Genomic DNA, 14,549 nt, shown 5'->3' with positions numbered 1-14,549 from the left:
GACACACTCAGATCTTCACCTGGCCAAAACAAGGCTTTAGGAATAATTTCTACCATCTGTAATTGTTTCCTTATAACAGTATCCTGCTTCTGCTAGGACACTGACTGCTAGTTTCCTGGCACTCAGGATGCAGAACCTTTATCTTCTCAAGTTTTCCATCCATAAGATCTGAGACATGATCACCCCAACCTCATGGGGTATTTCCATGTTGAAAGTGCACAATTTTATAGGCAATTCAGTTGCCCTTACCTGATCTGTGTGCACCCCAGTCACATACATCAACGGGTTCTTTTCTTTGGTGTATTGAGGGATGTGGATGATCACGGATGCCATGCTGACTGGAACACTTCCTGTTGTTACCTATGTAATATGGAAGAAAACATTCTGGTTACTGCTAGATCATGCACATGTTGCAAAGAAAGTGATCAATAACCTCTGTGTTGATGGAGGGCTATTAAATGGTAAGACCATTAAGTGGTAAAGACTACTATTAAATGGTAAGACTGAGGCCATTTGAAAGTAAGCCTTGTTACTTTGCAGTCACACTCGGGTCTGTGTGTCTCACCTCTCAGTGGAGAATCTCAGCCTCTACAGTTTGAACTCGTAAGTTGTGACTTAGGAGTTTGTTAAAAACACCTGCTGTCTGTTGAGCTGGGCTACCAGGGCTGAAGTCCCATTTGGCCCCTGACTAGCAGTGTGGCTTGGGCAAGATACATAACCTGTCTATCCTTCAGTTGTCCTCATTTGTAAAATAAAAATAGCAACTTAGTATGTGCAGACAGCAGTCGTTCGCATGAGTGGGGAGTCTGTTCTAATTGGCCAGAGATCATGTCCTACTGGTTGTTAAACATTTTAAACAACAACCATAGAAATAATAGTTCTACCAACGTTATAACTAGCCTGCAAAACAGGTTAGCATATGTAAAGCACTTGGTACAAATGCTGATACTTTTTAAACTCTATGAATGTTATTTTATTGTTACTACTGATTGGTTAAATATCCCATTAAAGAAGTAGTTGCCAAATACTAGCCACATGATACAAATTCCAGTATCTGGATCACAAATCAGGACTTCTAAAGATTTTTTTTTTTTTAATCACCAAATCTTAAGGTTGTAACCATGTAACTAACTAGCAGGAAATGTAAAAATAAAATGGTATTCGTTTAAGGTCGTGGATGAATTCTTTTTACATTCCAAATTTTCTGTAATTTATTATAAAATAACAACTTTTTCAACTTTCCCTTTATGTAATTGATAACAATCTTTAGATTAATAATTGCTTACTAATAGCCAATGGAGACTGACTGAACGAAATTTGGATACAAATGGTTAGCTTCTCAAGTAGAAGTCGTCTCCAAGGATAAATTGGCATATTTATTGTATTCCAGAGACTTTTGACCACAGTAATAACATTATATTAATACATTGTTGATTAATATTAAACATTTACTTTCAAAATATATCCATTATCTTTTACCCAGAACACATAGCTATGTACAAAAGCCTCAGCTATTTATTAAGAGTCTTAGTGATTCTCAAAGTACAGCACCTGGACCAGCAACATCAGCTATACCTGGAAACCTGTTAGAAATGTACATCTTTAGGCTCACCGTAGACCTACTGAGTCAGGAAGTCAGGATGGAGCCCAGTGATGTGTCTTAACATTCCCCCAGGTGATTCTAATGCAGCTCAAGTTTGAGAACCACTGGTATATTTCAACATTTTACTTTCTTCTTCTCTTCCTGGCTTCCTTATTTTTTCTTTCCCTTTCTCCTGATTATTTTTTTTTAATGTTTATTTTTGAGAGATAGAGACAGCATGAGCAGTGGAGGGGTAGAGAGAGAGGGAGACACAGAAACCGAAGCAGTCTCCAGGCTGTCTGCGCAGAGCCTGATGTGGGGCTCGAACTCACTCATGAGATATGAGATCATGACCTGAGCTGAAGTCGGATGCTCAACCGACTGAGCCACACAGGTGCCCCATGATTTAGTATTCTTTTGACAGGCTTACCAACCTTAACAGAGAAGACGAACTTTGGACCAATATCTTCAAAACTGTGCACGACAGAAGGAACATTCCCATCCGAGGAGACTTCATAAAAATTTATGTTGGTGGATCTGTTGGAAGATGTTCGTCAAGTCAAATATCTTAGTTTTGCTGTTGTTCTTGAAGCTTAATATTTCTTTTATTTAAATACCTTCTAGCTTATATTAAAAGTAAAAGTTTACATTAAGGTATGAAAGCTTGCTATTTCTAGGCTTATGTTTCTCAGGCTAAAACAAATTCCTCTAAAAACCTATCCTTTCATGATCTTTCTGCAAGGCTCCTTGTGTTATATGTTTATCAGCTGTAAATTTCCTAAAATAAGTACAAATGTATTCCTTTAAAACTGACAGACCCCAAGGTTGCTATTATACTGACTGGTGTATTCATGCAGTACACACTTAGGCCTTGTTGAATTGGATGAATAGATTTATAAGCCAGAGGATTTTCCACTTGGGTGGCTGAAATGCAGTAATAGGATTTTAGTTCCTGCAGTATTTGTTATTGGGTGCTTGTAAAACAGGGTGTACATTTTCTTTTATCATTCCTTCTCCCTATCCTTCTCTATTTCCAAACGAATTCTAATGCTTTTGGTCTGAGTTGAGGTTGGTCATGGTTTTCCATGACTGGTGTAGAAATCACCTTTCTGATGGCTGACCCAGAGGTTTTATTAGACTAGGCCTAGAGGTATTAGATGATTTGACCTCTTTGCTTGGAATTGCCAACTAGGGTTTCCAAGTGAAGTGAGGACCAGATCAGAGGAATACCCACAGGACCACTCAAATTGCAACATAACTGGATACCCTTCCCTCTCCTCCTCACTCATTTCTGGGGCTGAAGCTGGATTCCAACCAGGATAGCTTCATTAGGACTGTGGGGAGTGGGAAACAGGCGTAGGAGTCTGAAAAGCAATAGTTCTTCCTACTATGCACAACATAACTGCATAACTGCATATTACCTAATTCTTGGATGTTGATTCTATTTCCCAAAAAAATTTGAATTGGATATTTTCTGAGATACTTTTTGGGTTTCTTTACTGAACTCTTGTCTTTATGTTTAAAAAATTTCCCCCCAAATTCTCAAAAGGAAAATATGTCATAGGTAGACTTAAATAGACGTGGCATCTGTCAAGGTTATGTAGATGAGAGGGAACGATGATTTTTCAGCCTTACATGGAAAAATGGGAAAACTGACTAGAATTTGAAACAGAATGTCTGGCTGTATATGCATGATTTATTCTCTTTACCGTCCAGAAGACCTCTGTGTACCCCCCTAAGAACAGTTTCTAAATTAGTATGTTCTGTTTTTGCATTTTAAAGAGCTCTGACATTTTTCCATTTGTTACTTAAGTTTTCCTTAAGTTACTTAAGTGTGGATGATCAATGTATTTATAAGCAGTTAGCTATACTCAGGGGGCTTCTGTTTTAGAAATAATTCTATCATGATTTCCACCCATAATACTTGCACAACATAACTGCATATTTATCAAAGTGGTTGCTAAGGGATACACTCAATGACTGGGTAGGATTTTTTCACAAAGTTTGCAAAGATGTTAATTTTGGTGTGTGTGGTTTTTTTTGTTTTTTTTTTTTTTTTTCACGGCACTACTTGTGATGGTTAAACAAAATAAATATGCAAAACAAGAAATAGCTCATTAATCTTGAGTTGGATACATAGATCATGATCCAGCCAGGAATAGAATAAGTTAGATCTGTAGGTCCATATATATAAACTTCTATAAGATCATATAAGAAAAAGTGAGATTAGGAAGGATTTTATTATTCCATTTGGGTAAATATGTGTGCATCCGTGTTACATGAATATATCCTGGTAGATAAACAAACCTTGCATCTGGAAGGTATTCAGAAAATAGCTGAGTCATGTATGGGATGACCAGAGCCAGAGGAGGCTGGAGGCATGACTTCACTTTATGGTATATCTTTTTGTAATGTTTGGATTTTCTATCCATGTACATTTAATGTCTTTCTTTAAAAACAAATCCAGAGGAATGATCTGGGTGGTAGGATTAGGAGCCATTTTAGTTTTTACACACCATAATTCCCCATATTAATTTTTTTCACCTCTCAGGTATATTTTAAAAGACATCAGACGGTCCAATTTAAAATCCAATTTATCATCACAGAAATACAGAGCTAAGATATTACTGAAAGTGAAGTCCCACTTTCGTCTTGTATTTATTTCATGTTGGGAAAATTGTCTGGAAAAATTGGCCATGGTGTGAGAGTGGAATCATGTAAAGGTTGTATTGAGCTAAAACATATAGGATAAGAATCAATGTAGGTAGGAAGAGAAGAAATCAGGTAACGTGGTAATCTCAATCTCTCTGGATGCATTGGTCTTCCATCCTTTTATCAACAGTGCAGGTGCTTTTGGAATCTGCAGTTACAGATTAATTTTTCAGGGATGGATGACTGGGCTGGATCTGTTTTTGCTTTTGCTGTTTGCAGTTCACTTGATATAGGAACATTCTTTCATCTTTGCTCATGTGTCTCTCACTCTAGACATAATGACACATTTTCCTTTTTGTTTCTGCTCGGTGATCTAGTGCATGATCTACGTGTTCCATGCTTCTGGGGGTTGGGGCGATGTGGCGAACTGGACAAGTCCGTCACTGAACACTGCTCACACCCTGGCTTCTTGGAAATACAGTGCAGTGCATTTTCCAGGCACCACTGAGCTGTGATAGGAAACTGCCTTCATGCCTCCCTAGGTAAAGAACTCTGGTTTCCAGCCTCGAAGGTGGGCATCACCTGCAGGTTGGGTACCTGCATGGCTCTGCTCTAGTGTGTCTGTGCCCGTGAACCTGCTTCACTTCTTGGTGGGGGTTAAGGTGATGCATCACCCTATTAGTATCTTTGGTATCCCACGTTTTAGCCACTTCTCAAGACACCTGTTGCCCTGAACAACTCATGATAGCTAGTACCAACTGGTATCATTTTGCCCCTGCTCCCAGGTACACTTGCTCTGGCCAGGCAAGATAAGGGAATAAAGCATTTCTTCATAGATGACCTCATTGGAAAATGCCTCGTTTCCTCTTGGTGGGAAGAAACCCATTATGTTAAGTCAGGAGTTTTCCACCCAGAAGCTAATTTTCTATGATTCAATTTAATGTTTATGGTGGACCTACTATGTGCAGATCATTGTGCTTGGAGTTCTGGTGTTTAGGGGTGGGGATACCGCTTGAGAGCTCATGTGGATAGTAGGAAGAGGCATGGAGAAGAAAGTGGTGCCACCTCCTAAGGGTCCGGAGAGTTCTGCTTTGACCCTTTGGGAAGGTTGGGCCCTCATCTGAAGGGCTGCAGAGAAAGTACCCTGCAGCCTATGGCAGAAAGTTTGCTCCTCTTTCTGGCATTGCTCTCGGTCAATAAACCTAAATAGTCGTGTAAGGTTTTCCTAAGGACTGACTTGTCCCTAAACTTCCTCTGTCCTACTTGACGAGGGAGAAACCTTTAATTCAAATTTTCCAGTTAAGAATAAACGTAGAGAGTCATGAGCCAGATGTGTTCCACACCGAGTGATATCAGTGGCCACAGGCTACTCACGGTTTCACCCACCTCGTTATGTGAATTTCAGCGTCATACAGCAGAGGGATTTTGAAATTGACCAAATTATCTGCCTTGTTTTCTTCAGAGCTTTCACTATTGGAACGAACATTAGGAAATTACTTAAAGAGAACTATTACTGAAGCCATCTATCATCAATTCAAGACTTCATTAGGTTTTACCTTAAGGCTTGGAAACTGACAGATGCCTGATTCTGAAGGTTTTGAAGATTGAAGTCAAAGTTAATCATGAAAGTCACCTATAACCAAAATTAAAACTCATTAATCTATGGTGGTTTGTACTCAGGGACCAATTAAAAAAATGGTTCCCAGAAAAGCAAACTCACTCCAATTTGATCTGGATTTTATATACCTTAAGCTTTCATCTTTGTAGAATATCTATTTGTCCACCTTGCTTCATTTAGCATGCCTCCCCTTTAGAATCAGAGGGCTTACCTTTCAAGTGACATGTATAACAGATCATCACATCACAGGCATATCTCCTTCACTGAATTTGACAGCTCTGTGCTAATGTGAAACTTGCTTAGCAGGGGTAACAAATGATATCTGTGACTCTGTACATCACTCTGACCAGTGTTGGTCAATAAATTAAAGAAAGAGAGAAAGAGAGGGAGAGAAAGGGAGAGAAAGGGAGAAACGGAGCGAGGGTGGGAGGGAGGGAGAGAAAGGGGTGGGGAGGGAAAGGGAGAAAGAAAGGACTCTCCATATTGTATGTGCTTTTGAAACGAATTGCATGGGAGAAAATCCCACTTTTATTAATAATTTACAACATTCATATATTTTAAAAGCTTCCTCTAAATACGCAGCTAGTTCTTTTGTAAGGCCTGTCAAATAACGGTACCTAACAAAGAAGGTGGAATGGTGGGGTGAATTAACACTAGTGCTGAGGAGGGACCAGCGTGGATTTGAGGATGAAATGCAAGTTGTACCTGTTGCTCTGTCTTTAAAGCTGGGTAGCCTACATCACAGGTAACAGACTTCTGAGATGAAGCAATCTGGCATACGACTTCTGTCCCATCAACCTGAGAGACACCAAGGAAACAATGACCAATCAGTTATTTTGCATGTGTGTGTGCGCACGTGCTTGCATACATGCTGAAAGATGTATAAACCACATGGACATCTTAGCAGTAGAACTGGTTCACACTGAACTAACCTATTGTCCCCCAAGACTTGAAAATCTTATACTGTCCACATAGCTAATATACTATTTTTATTGCTAACAGGACACCCAATAAGCCAAAAGTGAGGTCAAATACTGGAATTTTCCCCCAGAAGTAAATCCTAGTTCTTCTATTTCCAAAGCACAGAATAAATTTAATATTTAGAAATGCTATCTTTATTACATACCTTTCTCTCAATATATTTGAAATTAGTAGTTTCAAGAAAAGAGAACAAAATCATGTGTTGGTGTTTGTATTTTAAATAACTTAAAGAATCTTTTTTAGTTTTCCTTGTGTTGTTTTTTTTTTCCTCTTTGAAATAAGAAGTTCTTATTTGGCACAGGAAATTGAAGCATTGAAGTCAGAATAGATTTAGAATGTTAAATCTGTTAAGTTTGTGTTGACTTTAACTTGGATGAAACCATTTTTAATCCTTTTGTCAAGTAGGGAATTTGGGAAATCTCAGCTTTTCCCTCCTCTCCCGTTCATTGCTTGGTGGCAGAGGAGGGGCCAGAGGGGCGTGCATGGCCAAGTGTGTTCCTGGTATAGTGATCAAGTCAACATGATTAACTGGCCTCGCTGGAATGCATCCTCTTGGCAGTAGCATGGCCTGTGGTTACAAAGCCTGGACTCGGCTGTGGGACTCTCATCTCTCGGAGCAAGTGCAGCTCGAAGGATCTGTGCGGCACCACAGCGGCCTCCTCACACAGATGGCTTGAGAAGAGTTATGGTAGGTGTCTGGCCAAGTCTCAGGGCAAAGGAAAAACTGACCAAGCTGTGAAGCAGGACTGGTCTAGATACAGGGCCAGGCTATGTTCTCATGTGGTTTAACTAGTTGGGAGCCCCAAAGTTGGGACTGAGCACACTGAGGGGTAAGGTGCTTCTTCAGACAGCCACACGGCCCACCGGGATCGGAGTGTGAAGAAGAGGGCCAATTAACAACAAGCAGGAGACACAAGAGGAGTGAGCACAGGGTGTCATCACATACCGGCATGGTCCAGGAAGCGAAAAACAAGTTTTCTGAAAAATCAACAACAATTCCAGTGTTGTAGGCACTTTCCCTTTTGTTTTTCAGCGTTACTAAAAATGTTAACCTTTTGTTTTGGTTGCTGACAATAAAGGGTTGATCTCTGTTACAAGTGAAAAGGAAAGGAAGAAAATTATTAAGGTTAATAGGGCCAGTGTTCAAATTCTTCACTCATTTTAAAAATAAGAAGATAAAACTCTTTAGATTTGGAAGACTGAGAAAGGTGTTTAATAAACTATCTTCATAGTAAAATGATACAGACAACAAAGAAGTCAACGCTATTGGATTTTCTTCTTCATTGACTTTCATCACATTGTAGGGAAAGGAGCCATCCAAATACAAATGTTTTTTTATTTCTTGTTGTTTTACTCCTATAAGGATGGTAAAAACTGAAGTTCAGATTTTAAAGATCTTTATTAGTTATGGATGTTTCTTTTGCAGGAAAAAAATCTCCATAAACACTCATTTGAATCAAGAGACCTATTGTGTCTTATTTCTACGTTTTACGCTGAGCTCTGAAGCAGACTTACTGAGCAGCTGACAGCTGTTGGACATCTAGAACTAGATCAGAGATGCAAACTCCATCATCCCCACATTCCTTGTAGAAAGGGATCTACAAAAAAGGAAAAACAATCCTACACATTTGCTCTTGACTTAAAAACCAAATTGTGGAAGAATATATGTAGTATTATTCCATTTATATAAAGTCCAAAACCATGCAAAAATAATATTTGGGGAATATAAACATGGTTAGCAACACCAGGAAGAAAAAGCATTGATAAATGCAAAATGCAAGGTGATGATTTGCCTCGGGTAGCAAGATGAATGTGGATGTGATGGGGGTAGGGAGGGATACAGAGAACATAGGTATTGGTAACATTTTTTAAGTGGACGGTGAGCACAAGGTGTTTGGTTTTATTGAACACCTCTAGTGGGTCAGGCACTACTCAAGGGGCTGGGAATAGAGCAGGGAAGACAACAAAAACTTCTGTCTTCGTGGAACTTGCAAGCTGATGAATTTCACACAGAAGAGTGTTTCATTTAGAAGACTAACAATTGAAAAGTTCTGTCCTAGGTAGCTTTCAAACAGTACCGCAGGGACCGTGAAGCTTTCTTAGCCAGTCTGAATTCCAAGAAGGGCAAAACGCACTTACACTGAAGACCTTGGCCTTCTCAGAGTAGGCTTCGAGGGCAGGGCTGGTGCCAGGGTTTTCCAGACTGATGTTGACACACAGATCCAAAGAGCTGACAACATCAGAGGGCTTCTAAACACACAGAGATACAGTGAAGCGGTTTTTTAGGGCACGGCAGCTTCAAAACAAGAAAATGACAACAAACGTGTCCAAGATTAAGAACACAGTCTGCTCTCAATTATGTGGAGTTACCCTTGTTTTGAATTTTCAAGACTCTGGCTTCTTTACGGTCTTAATTCTGCTCTTAGCCTCTTCACTATTAAGAAACCTAGAGACTTGGGTTCAGTAAAAATCTGAAGCAGCATATCTTAGTTAAGCTTGTCAGGGATCTGGCTATTCATACACAAGTAGTTTATAAATATTTAGAGGATCTGCCCAATTTTAATGCTTAAAGCATCTGTTGGGGCACCTGGGTGGCTCAGTCGGTTAAGCATTCGATTTTGGCTCAGGTCATGATCTCACGGCTCTTGACTTCGGGCCCCGAGTCGGGTTCTGTGCTGACAGCCCAGAGCCTGAAGCCTGCTTCAGATCCTGTGTCTCCCTCTCTCTCTACCCCTCCCCCGCTCATGCTCTCTATCAGTACATGGTTCTTGGGTTGTTGGCTAGGTCTTTCCAGTTCCTACTGCCAAGATTTAAGATAGTCTTTAGATTTCCTGACCAAATCTTTGGGAGGGAATATTATGACCTAGATGGGAAGGTGCTCAGGGCCAGTGTCAGACAACGACAAGAGAACTCCCTTCCTTAGTCAGAACCTAACTTGCTCTGCAAAGCCAGATAAAGGGGATTCCCACATGGGAAACCAAGTCCCCCAAGTTTTGGCCCTCATGTACGTGAGAAGCAACACTACCTCTTGCATGCATTAGATGAAGCGAGTATCACTTGGCAGTTATTAAAGCCGACTCTACCCAGCTACAAGTACAACTTCTCCACTCCGCCTTCACAGCAACTTCGCTCTGCCCTCAGTTCTTGTCGGGAAAGAACAGTATCTCTACAAATGGTAAACCCTAAAAATCCAGTTTGCCTTTTCCTGATTAGTGATATTTGTTATCACCTAGTCCATTCACAGGCAGGATTTACTCCTGCCGTGAGCCCTTTTGTCGGGCAAGACTAGCATGGCGTCCTGACTGTAAGGAGAGGTTTCCTTAGCTGGCTGCAGGGTTGGTGCACAGAGTGGGTGTGGTGTTGATATCCAACATAGTGTGTTAACTGAAACAAGATCTCTGCACTGACCCAAACCGCACACATCTTCTAAAAACTTCACAAGGACACATTTGTGTGAAGAGGATATATATATGAATGACAGCCTGGCTGATTTCATTCCCCCACAATGGACTCCATGTTTTATTTGATCTACCACTTAGCACAAAAATAGAGAATGAGAGCCAGCTTTTATCCCTTTAAAGCATCTGTATAGTCAGCATCTTAACAAAAAAGGTCCAGGCCTTCATAAGTAAGACTTCTTTCATATGAACAAGAAATTAAAACAATCAATGGATTTTAATTCCTGTGTTAACTTTGTTTTTCCAAATCATACTTAACATTTTTTGAGATGGAATCTCTGTATCATCAATCTATATCAGAAATATCTGGGAGTACTCCTCAAATCTGCATATTCCTTGGACGTTCAAATCCAGATTACTGGTGGTGAGGACCCTGAATATGCATTTTATAAACTTTTTTTTTGGCAATTCTTATACATTTTAAATGCTGAGAACCATATTCTAGGAAAATTCTTAAGAAGTTCTTTTAAAACTGATTTCCTGAGGAAATCACACTTTCAAAGACCATTACATGGTTTCTAGGGGGAAATATTCATATAATTTATAAAATAAGTTTCCTGTGGGAAATTTTCCCAAGAATTTTTCCTACTTGTGAGATTTTCAAAATTCATGTGACCTGTAGTAACTGTGGCATAAGATTAGAATAATTTTTACCTCATAATCTACCATTCTTGTCCTATATTAATTTAAACCCAATAGTGGAAATCAAAATTGGCATTGTTCATTTCAGCAGCTTAAAATAAAATTTTTCCCTTATAGGAAAATGCTAAAATAAAATTTACTATCTACTAAAAGCTCTCCCTGGTAAACATTTAAGAAAGCACTGTCTTCGATTTAACAATCTTATTTTTTAGCCTTTTGGTTGTAATTCCAAATATTTCTATGCTATTAACATATTAATAGAATGTGACCATATATTAGCATAAAGATAATAGGATTTCCTGCTCATGAAATTAGACAAGAAAAGCATTAAGTAGAAGGGCAACCATTTTCTAACTTGTAAGCTTCATTTTTAGACTTGGACCATTCATTAGTCTCTAAGAGGAAAGGAGGTGACAGAGATGACGGAGACCTTACCTGTATGTGGATGATGTACTCAGAGCAACTCTGTGTTTGACTTACTATCATATTCTTCTGCAGGCATCTTTCATTATTTTCTTTAAATAACCCCCTGGAGGTTACTCTGGATGAATATAGGTCTGCGTCAATTGTGATGTTGTATATAATGGCTAGGATAAAAATCACAAAGAAATGTTAATACAAATAAACTTTTACAGAAAAACCATCCCTAATTGTATCTTACTAGGTGAAGTCAAGGACTTCAAGAAAATATAAAAACAGTCTTTACATTGATGGATTGTGAACTGCAGACATTTGTAATTCACACTCTGGTGTGACGTAGGTGACTGTGGATACAGAGAGAGTGATTCAAAGAAGCGTGGCTTGAAGCAGTGGGGAGAAAAGTAGACTTGCCCGAGGAAATCTACTGAATGAATTTGGTCAAATTACTCACTTCTCAAGCCTTGGTTTCATCACCCCTAACATGGTGATATGTCAAAGAAAGAAATAGCTACCGAGTACCTACAATTGAACACATTCTTGTATGTTATCTTATACAAGTTTTACTATAATCCCAGAAAGTGGATATTATCATCTCATTTTTCAGGTAATAAACACAGTAAAAGAGGTAAAATAAACGAGCTCTGTTCACAACAGCTAGGGCATGGTCAGAAATAAAACTGCAGTAATTAAAAAAAATTTTTAATGTTTTTATTTATTTTTGAGACACACACACACACACACACACACACACACACACACACACACACACAGTGTGAGCAGGGGAGGGGCAGAGACAGAGAGGGAGACAGAGAATCTGAAGCAGGCTCCAGGTTGGGGTGCCTGGGTGGCTTAGTCGGTTGAGCGTCCAGCTTCAGCTCAGGTCATGATCTCACGGTTCATGGGTTTGAGTCCCGCGTTGGGCTCTGTGCTGACAGCTCAGAACCCAGAGCCTGCTTCAGATTCTGTGTCTCCCTTTCTCTCTGCCCCTCCCTTGCTCATGCTCTCTGTCTCTCAAAAATGAATAAACATTAAAAAATTTTTTAAAAAACGAAGCAGGCTCCGGGCTCTGAGCTGTCAGCACAGAGCCCACCACGGGACTCAAACTCACAAACTCTGAGATCATGACCTGAGCTGAAGTTGGACACTTAACCGACTGAGCCACGCAGGCACCCCAAACTGGGGTAATTTTTAAATCAGAATTCATTCTTTCAGTTTCCATGCAGTTGTGAAGATTAACTAATTTGAGCGTTAACTGAGATACTCTGAGGGAACACTCTCGATGCTTAGTTCAGGGAAGGCATGCAGCTCTGCAGGAATAAGTTTGGAATCCGACGGACTTGGTTTGAATTCTAATTCCACCATTTATGAGCTCTAGGACTTTAGGCAATTTGTGTAACCTCTTTGAAACTCCATTTCCTCATCTATAAAACAGAGATAATACTACTAACCCAGGGAAATGAAAATGAAAAAAAATGCAATAAAAACTGATGTCAGTTGCCAATACGCAAAGTATCAGAGACTTCAACTAAAGCTATCCAAAATTGAGAAAGAAAACCTGATATTATTCAAAGCATCAGCTGCCTTATCTGGGCTTACTCTATCTTATGATTTTCAATATTTTAAAGATTGAATAGACTTCCCAAAAACATTAATTCCACAGGTTACATTTAAAATACCTATTAGAGATGTATAGTTTTTCTTGCTCCAAGAACTTAGTGAAATTCACAAAGATAGATAAAATAGAAGTGAATCAAATGAACTAAAACTAAGTGGTGAAAATAATACAAAGAAAAATAATGCCAGGGAGGGGAACATAGCTAGGACAAAGTTAGTATACATGATCATATGATTTCTTTTTTTTTTTTTTTTTCAAGTAGTCTGGTAAAAAGGTATAGTCTGATGGGCATTAATTTTTTTTATGTTGTTAACTTTTAAAATGGAGTGAGCATCTGACACAGTAAATAACAAAGACCATATGCTTTACAGGTTTAGTTTTCAAAGTTGTGAAGATGGGATTCAGGTCTTACATACTCTTATTGCCAAGCAATTAAGTGACAAATGATCACAACTGGCTTGTCTGTGTGGATCTGAAGACATCAAGGAAAAGGTACCCAATGGGAAGAAAGAGCAAGTTGAAGGGAAGGACATTCTTGAAGTCTGCTTTCGAGTGTCTGGTAACAGACGAGTGAAGCCCCGTCAAAAAGTGGAAGATATAGGAGGCAAATCCATGCTTTCAGGCCAGGAGAGCTAACCAGCCAGCTATTTCTGCCAACTAATATATTTCCCAAATTCATGTTTTAAGCAGACTAGCCACTTAATGTCCCCCTCCCCCCACACACACACAGTTTTTTTATTGAGATGTAAGGGAGATGTACTGAGTTTTAGTTGTAGAGTGCAGTTATTTTGTATATGTAACTATTGGCAAATGATTACAATAATGTTCATTAACAGATCATCCCCTCACACAGTGCCAATTCTCTCTCTCTCTGTGTGTGTGTGTGTGTGTGTGTGTGTGTGTGTGTGTGTGAGAGAGAGAGAGAGAGAGAGAGAGAGAGAGAGAGAGAGAGATGTTTAAATCTGCTCTCTTAGCAATCTTCAAATGTACAACACAGTACAGTATTGTCAGCTATAGTCACCATGCGGTACATTACATCTAGCCACTTAGCGTTTGTACCGGAATGGTTTTTGACTCAACTATCATGGCTACTCAAATGGACCTGCTCCAGGGCAGGTCTGTGAGATGTGCTACCCAACATTGGGTCAGCATTTGAGTACCTGAAAGGAAAAATGCCAGATAGATACAAAAAGTAGGAAACTATGGAAGACATGCCAGGATGGGAATCCAACTTCTGCTTTGTGTTTTTAACCTATGTATTTCTTGGTATGAATCATGACAAAGGCTGAAAATATTAGAGGCAGGTTAAGTTGGTTTGCTAACCACTTAATGAAACACTTGTAGGAACTGCAGGTGCCTGAAGTGTAGAGCCAGACTCTGAAGGAAGGAGGATTAGAACCCATGAAAAAGCAGCAAATGAAAGAAGGCAGTGTTTGATCGAGTGCTAAATCAATGGCTATGCTCTGTGGGTGCTGGAGCAGGAGAGATGAACGTGAGGGGCAGTGGTTAGAAAGGACTCGGCCAAGTTCTGGAAGAGGACTTGGCTGGTCCAAGAGAGAGATGACAGTTTGTCCAATTTTC

The 14,549-nt window shown here is 39.5% G+C and overlaps 1 protein-coding gene across 1 annotated transcript in view; it reads right to left on the bottom strand.

The window, feature by feature from the left end:
- Positions 1–14,549, bottom strand: part of ITGA2 (integrin subunit alpha 2) — a 105,231-nt gene that overhangs the window by 9,724 nt on the left and 80,958 nt on the right. The window contains exons 17-25 of the mRNA XM_019464325.2: positions 11,369–11,520; positions 8,973–9,083; positions 8,349–8,431; positions 7,780–7,921; positions 6,558–6,650; positions 5,791–5,867; positions 5,621–5,704; positions 2,017–2,119; positions 250–360 (exon numbers count right to left, since the gene is read on the bottom strand). Of these exons, the coding sequence (XP_019319870.2) occupies positions 250–360; positions 2,017–2,119; positions 5,621–5,704; positions 5,791–5,867; positions 6,558–6,650; positions 7,780–7,921; positions 8,349–8,431; positions 8,973–9,083; positions 11,369–11,520 (956 nt within the window). The remainder of the gene's footprint in view (positions 1–249; positions 361–2,016; positions 2,120–5,620; positions 5,705–5,790; positions 5,868–6,557; positions 6,651–7,779; positions 7,922–8,348; positions 8,432–8,972; positions 9,084–11,368; positions 11,521–14,549) is intronic.

This window comes from Panthera pardus, unplaced genomic scaffold, assembly GCF_024362965.1.
Source record: "Panthera pardus isolate Hobbes unplaced genomic scaffold, ASM2436296v1 HiC_scaffold_2, whole genome shotgun sequence".
Lineage (NCBI taxonomy): Eukaryota > Metazoa > Chordata > Mammalia > Carnivora > Felidae > Panthera > Panthera pardus.
The sequence above is the reverse complement of the archived record's forward strand: the minus strand, read 5'-3'. Positions and strand labels throughout refer to the sequence as shown.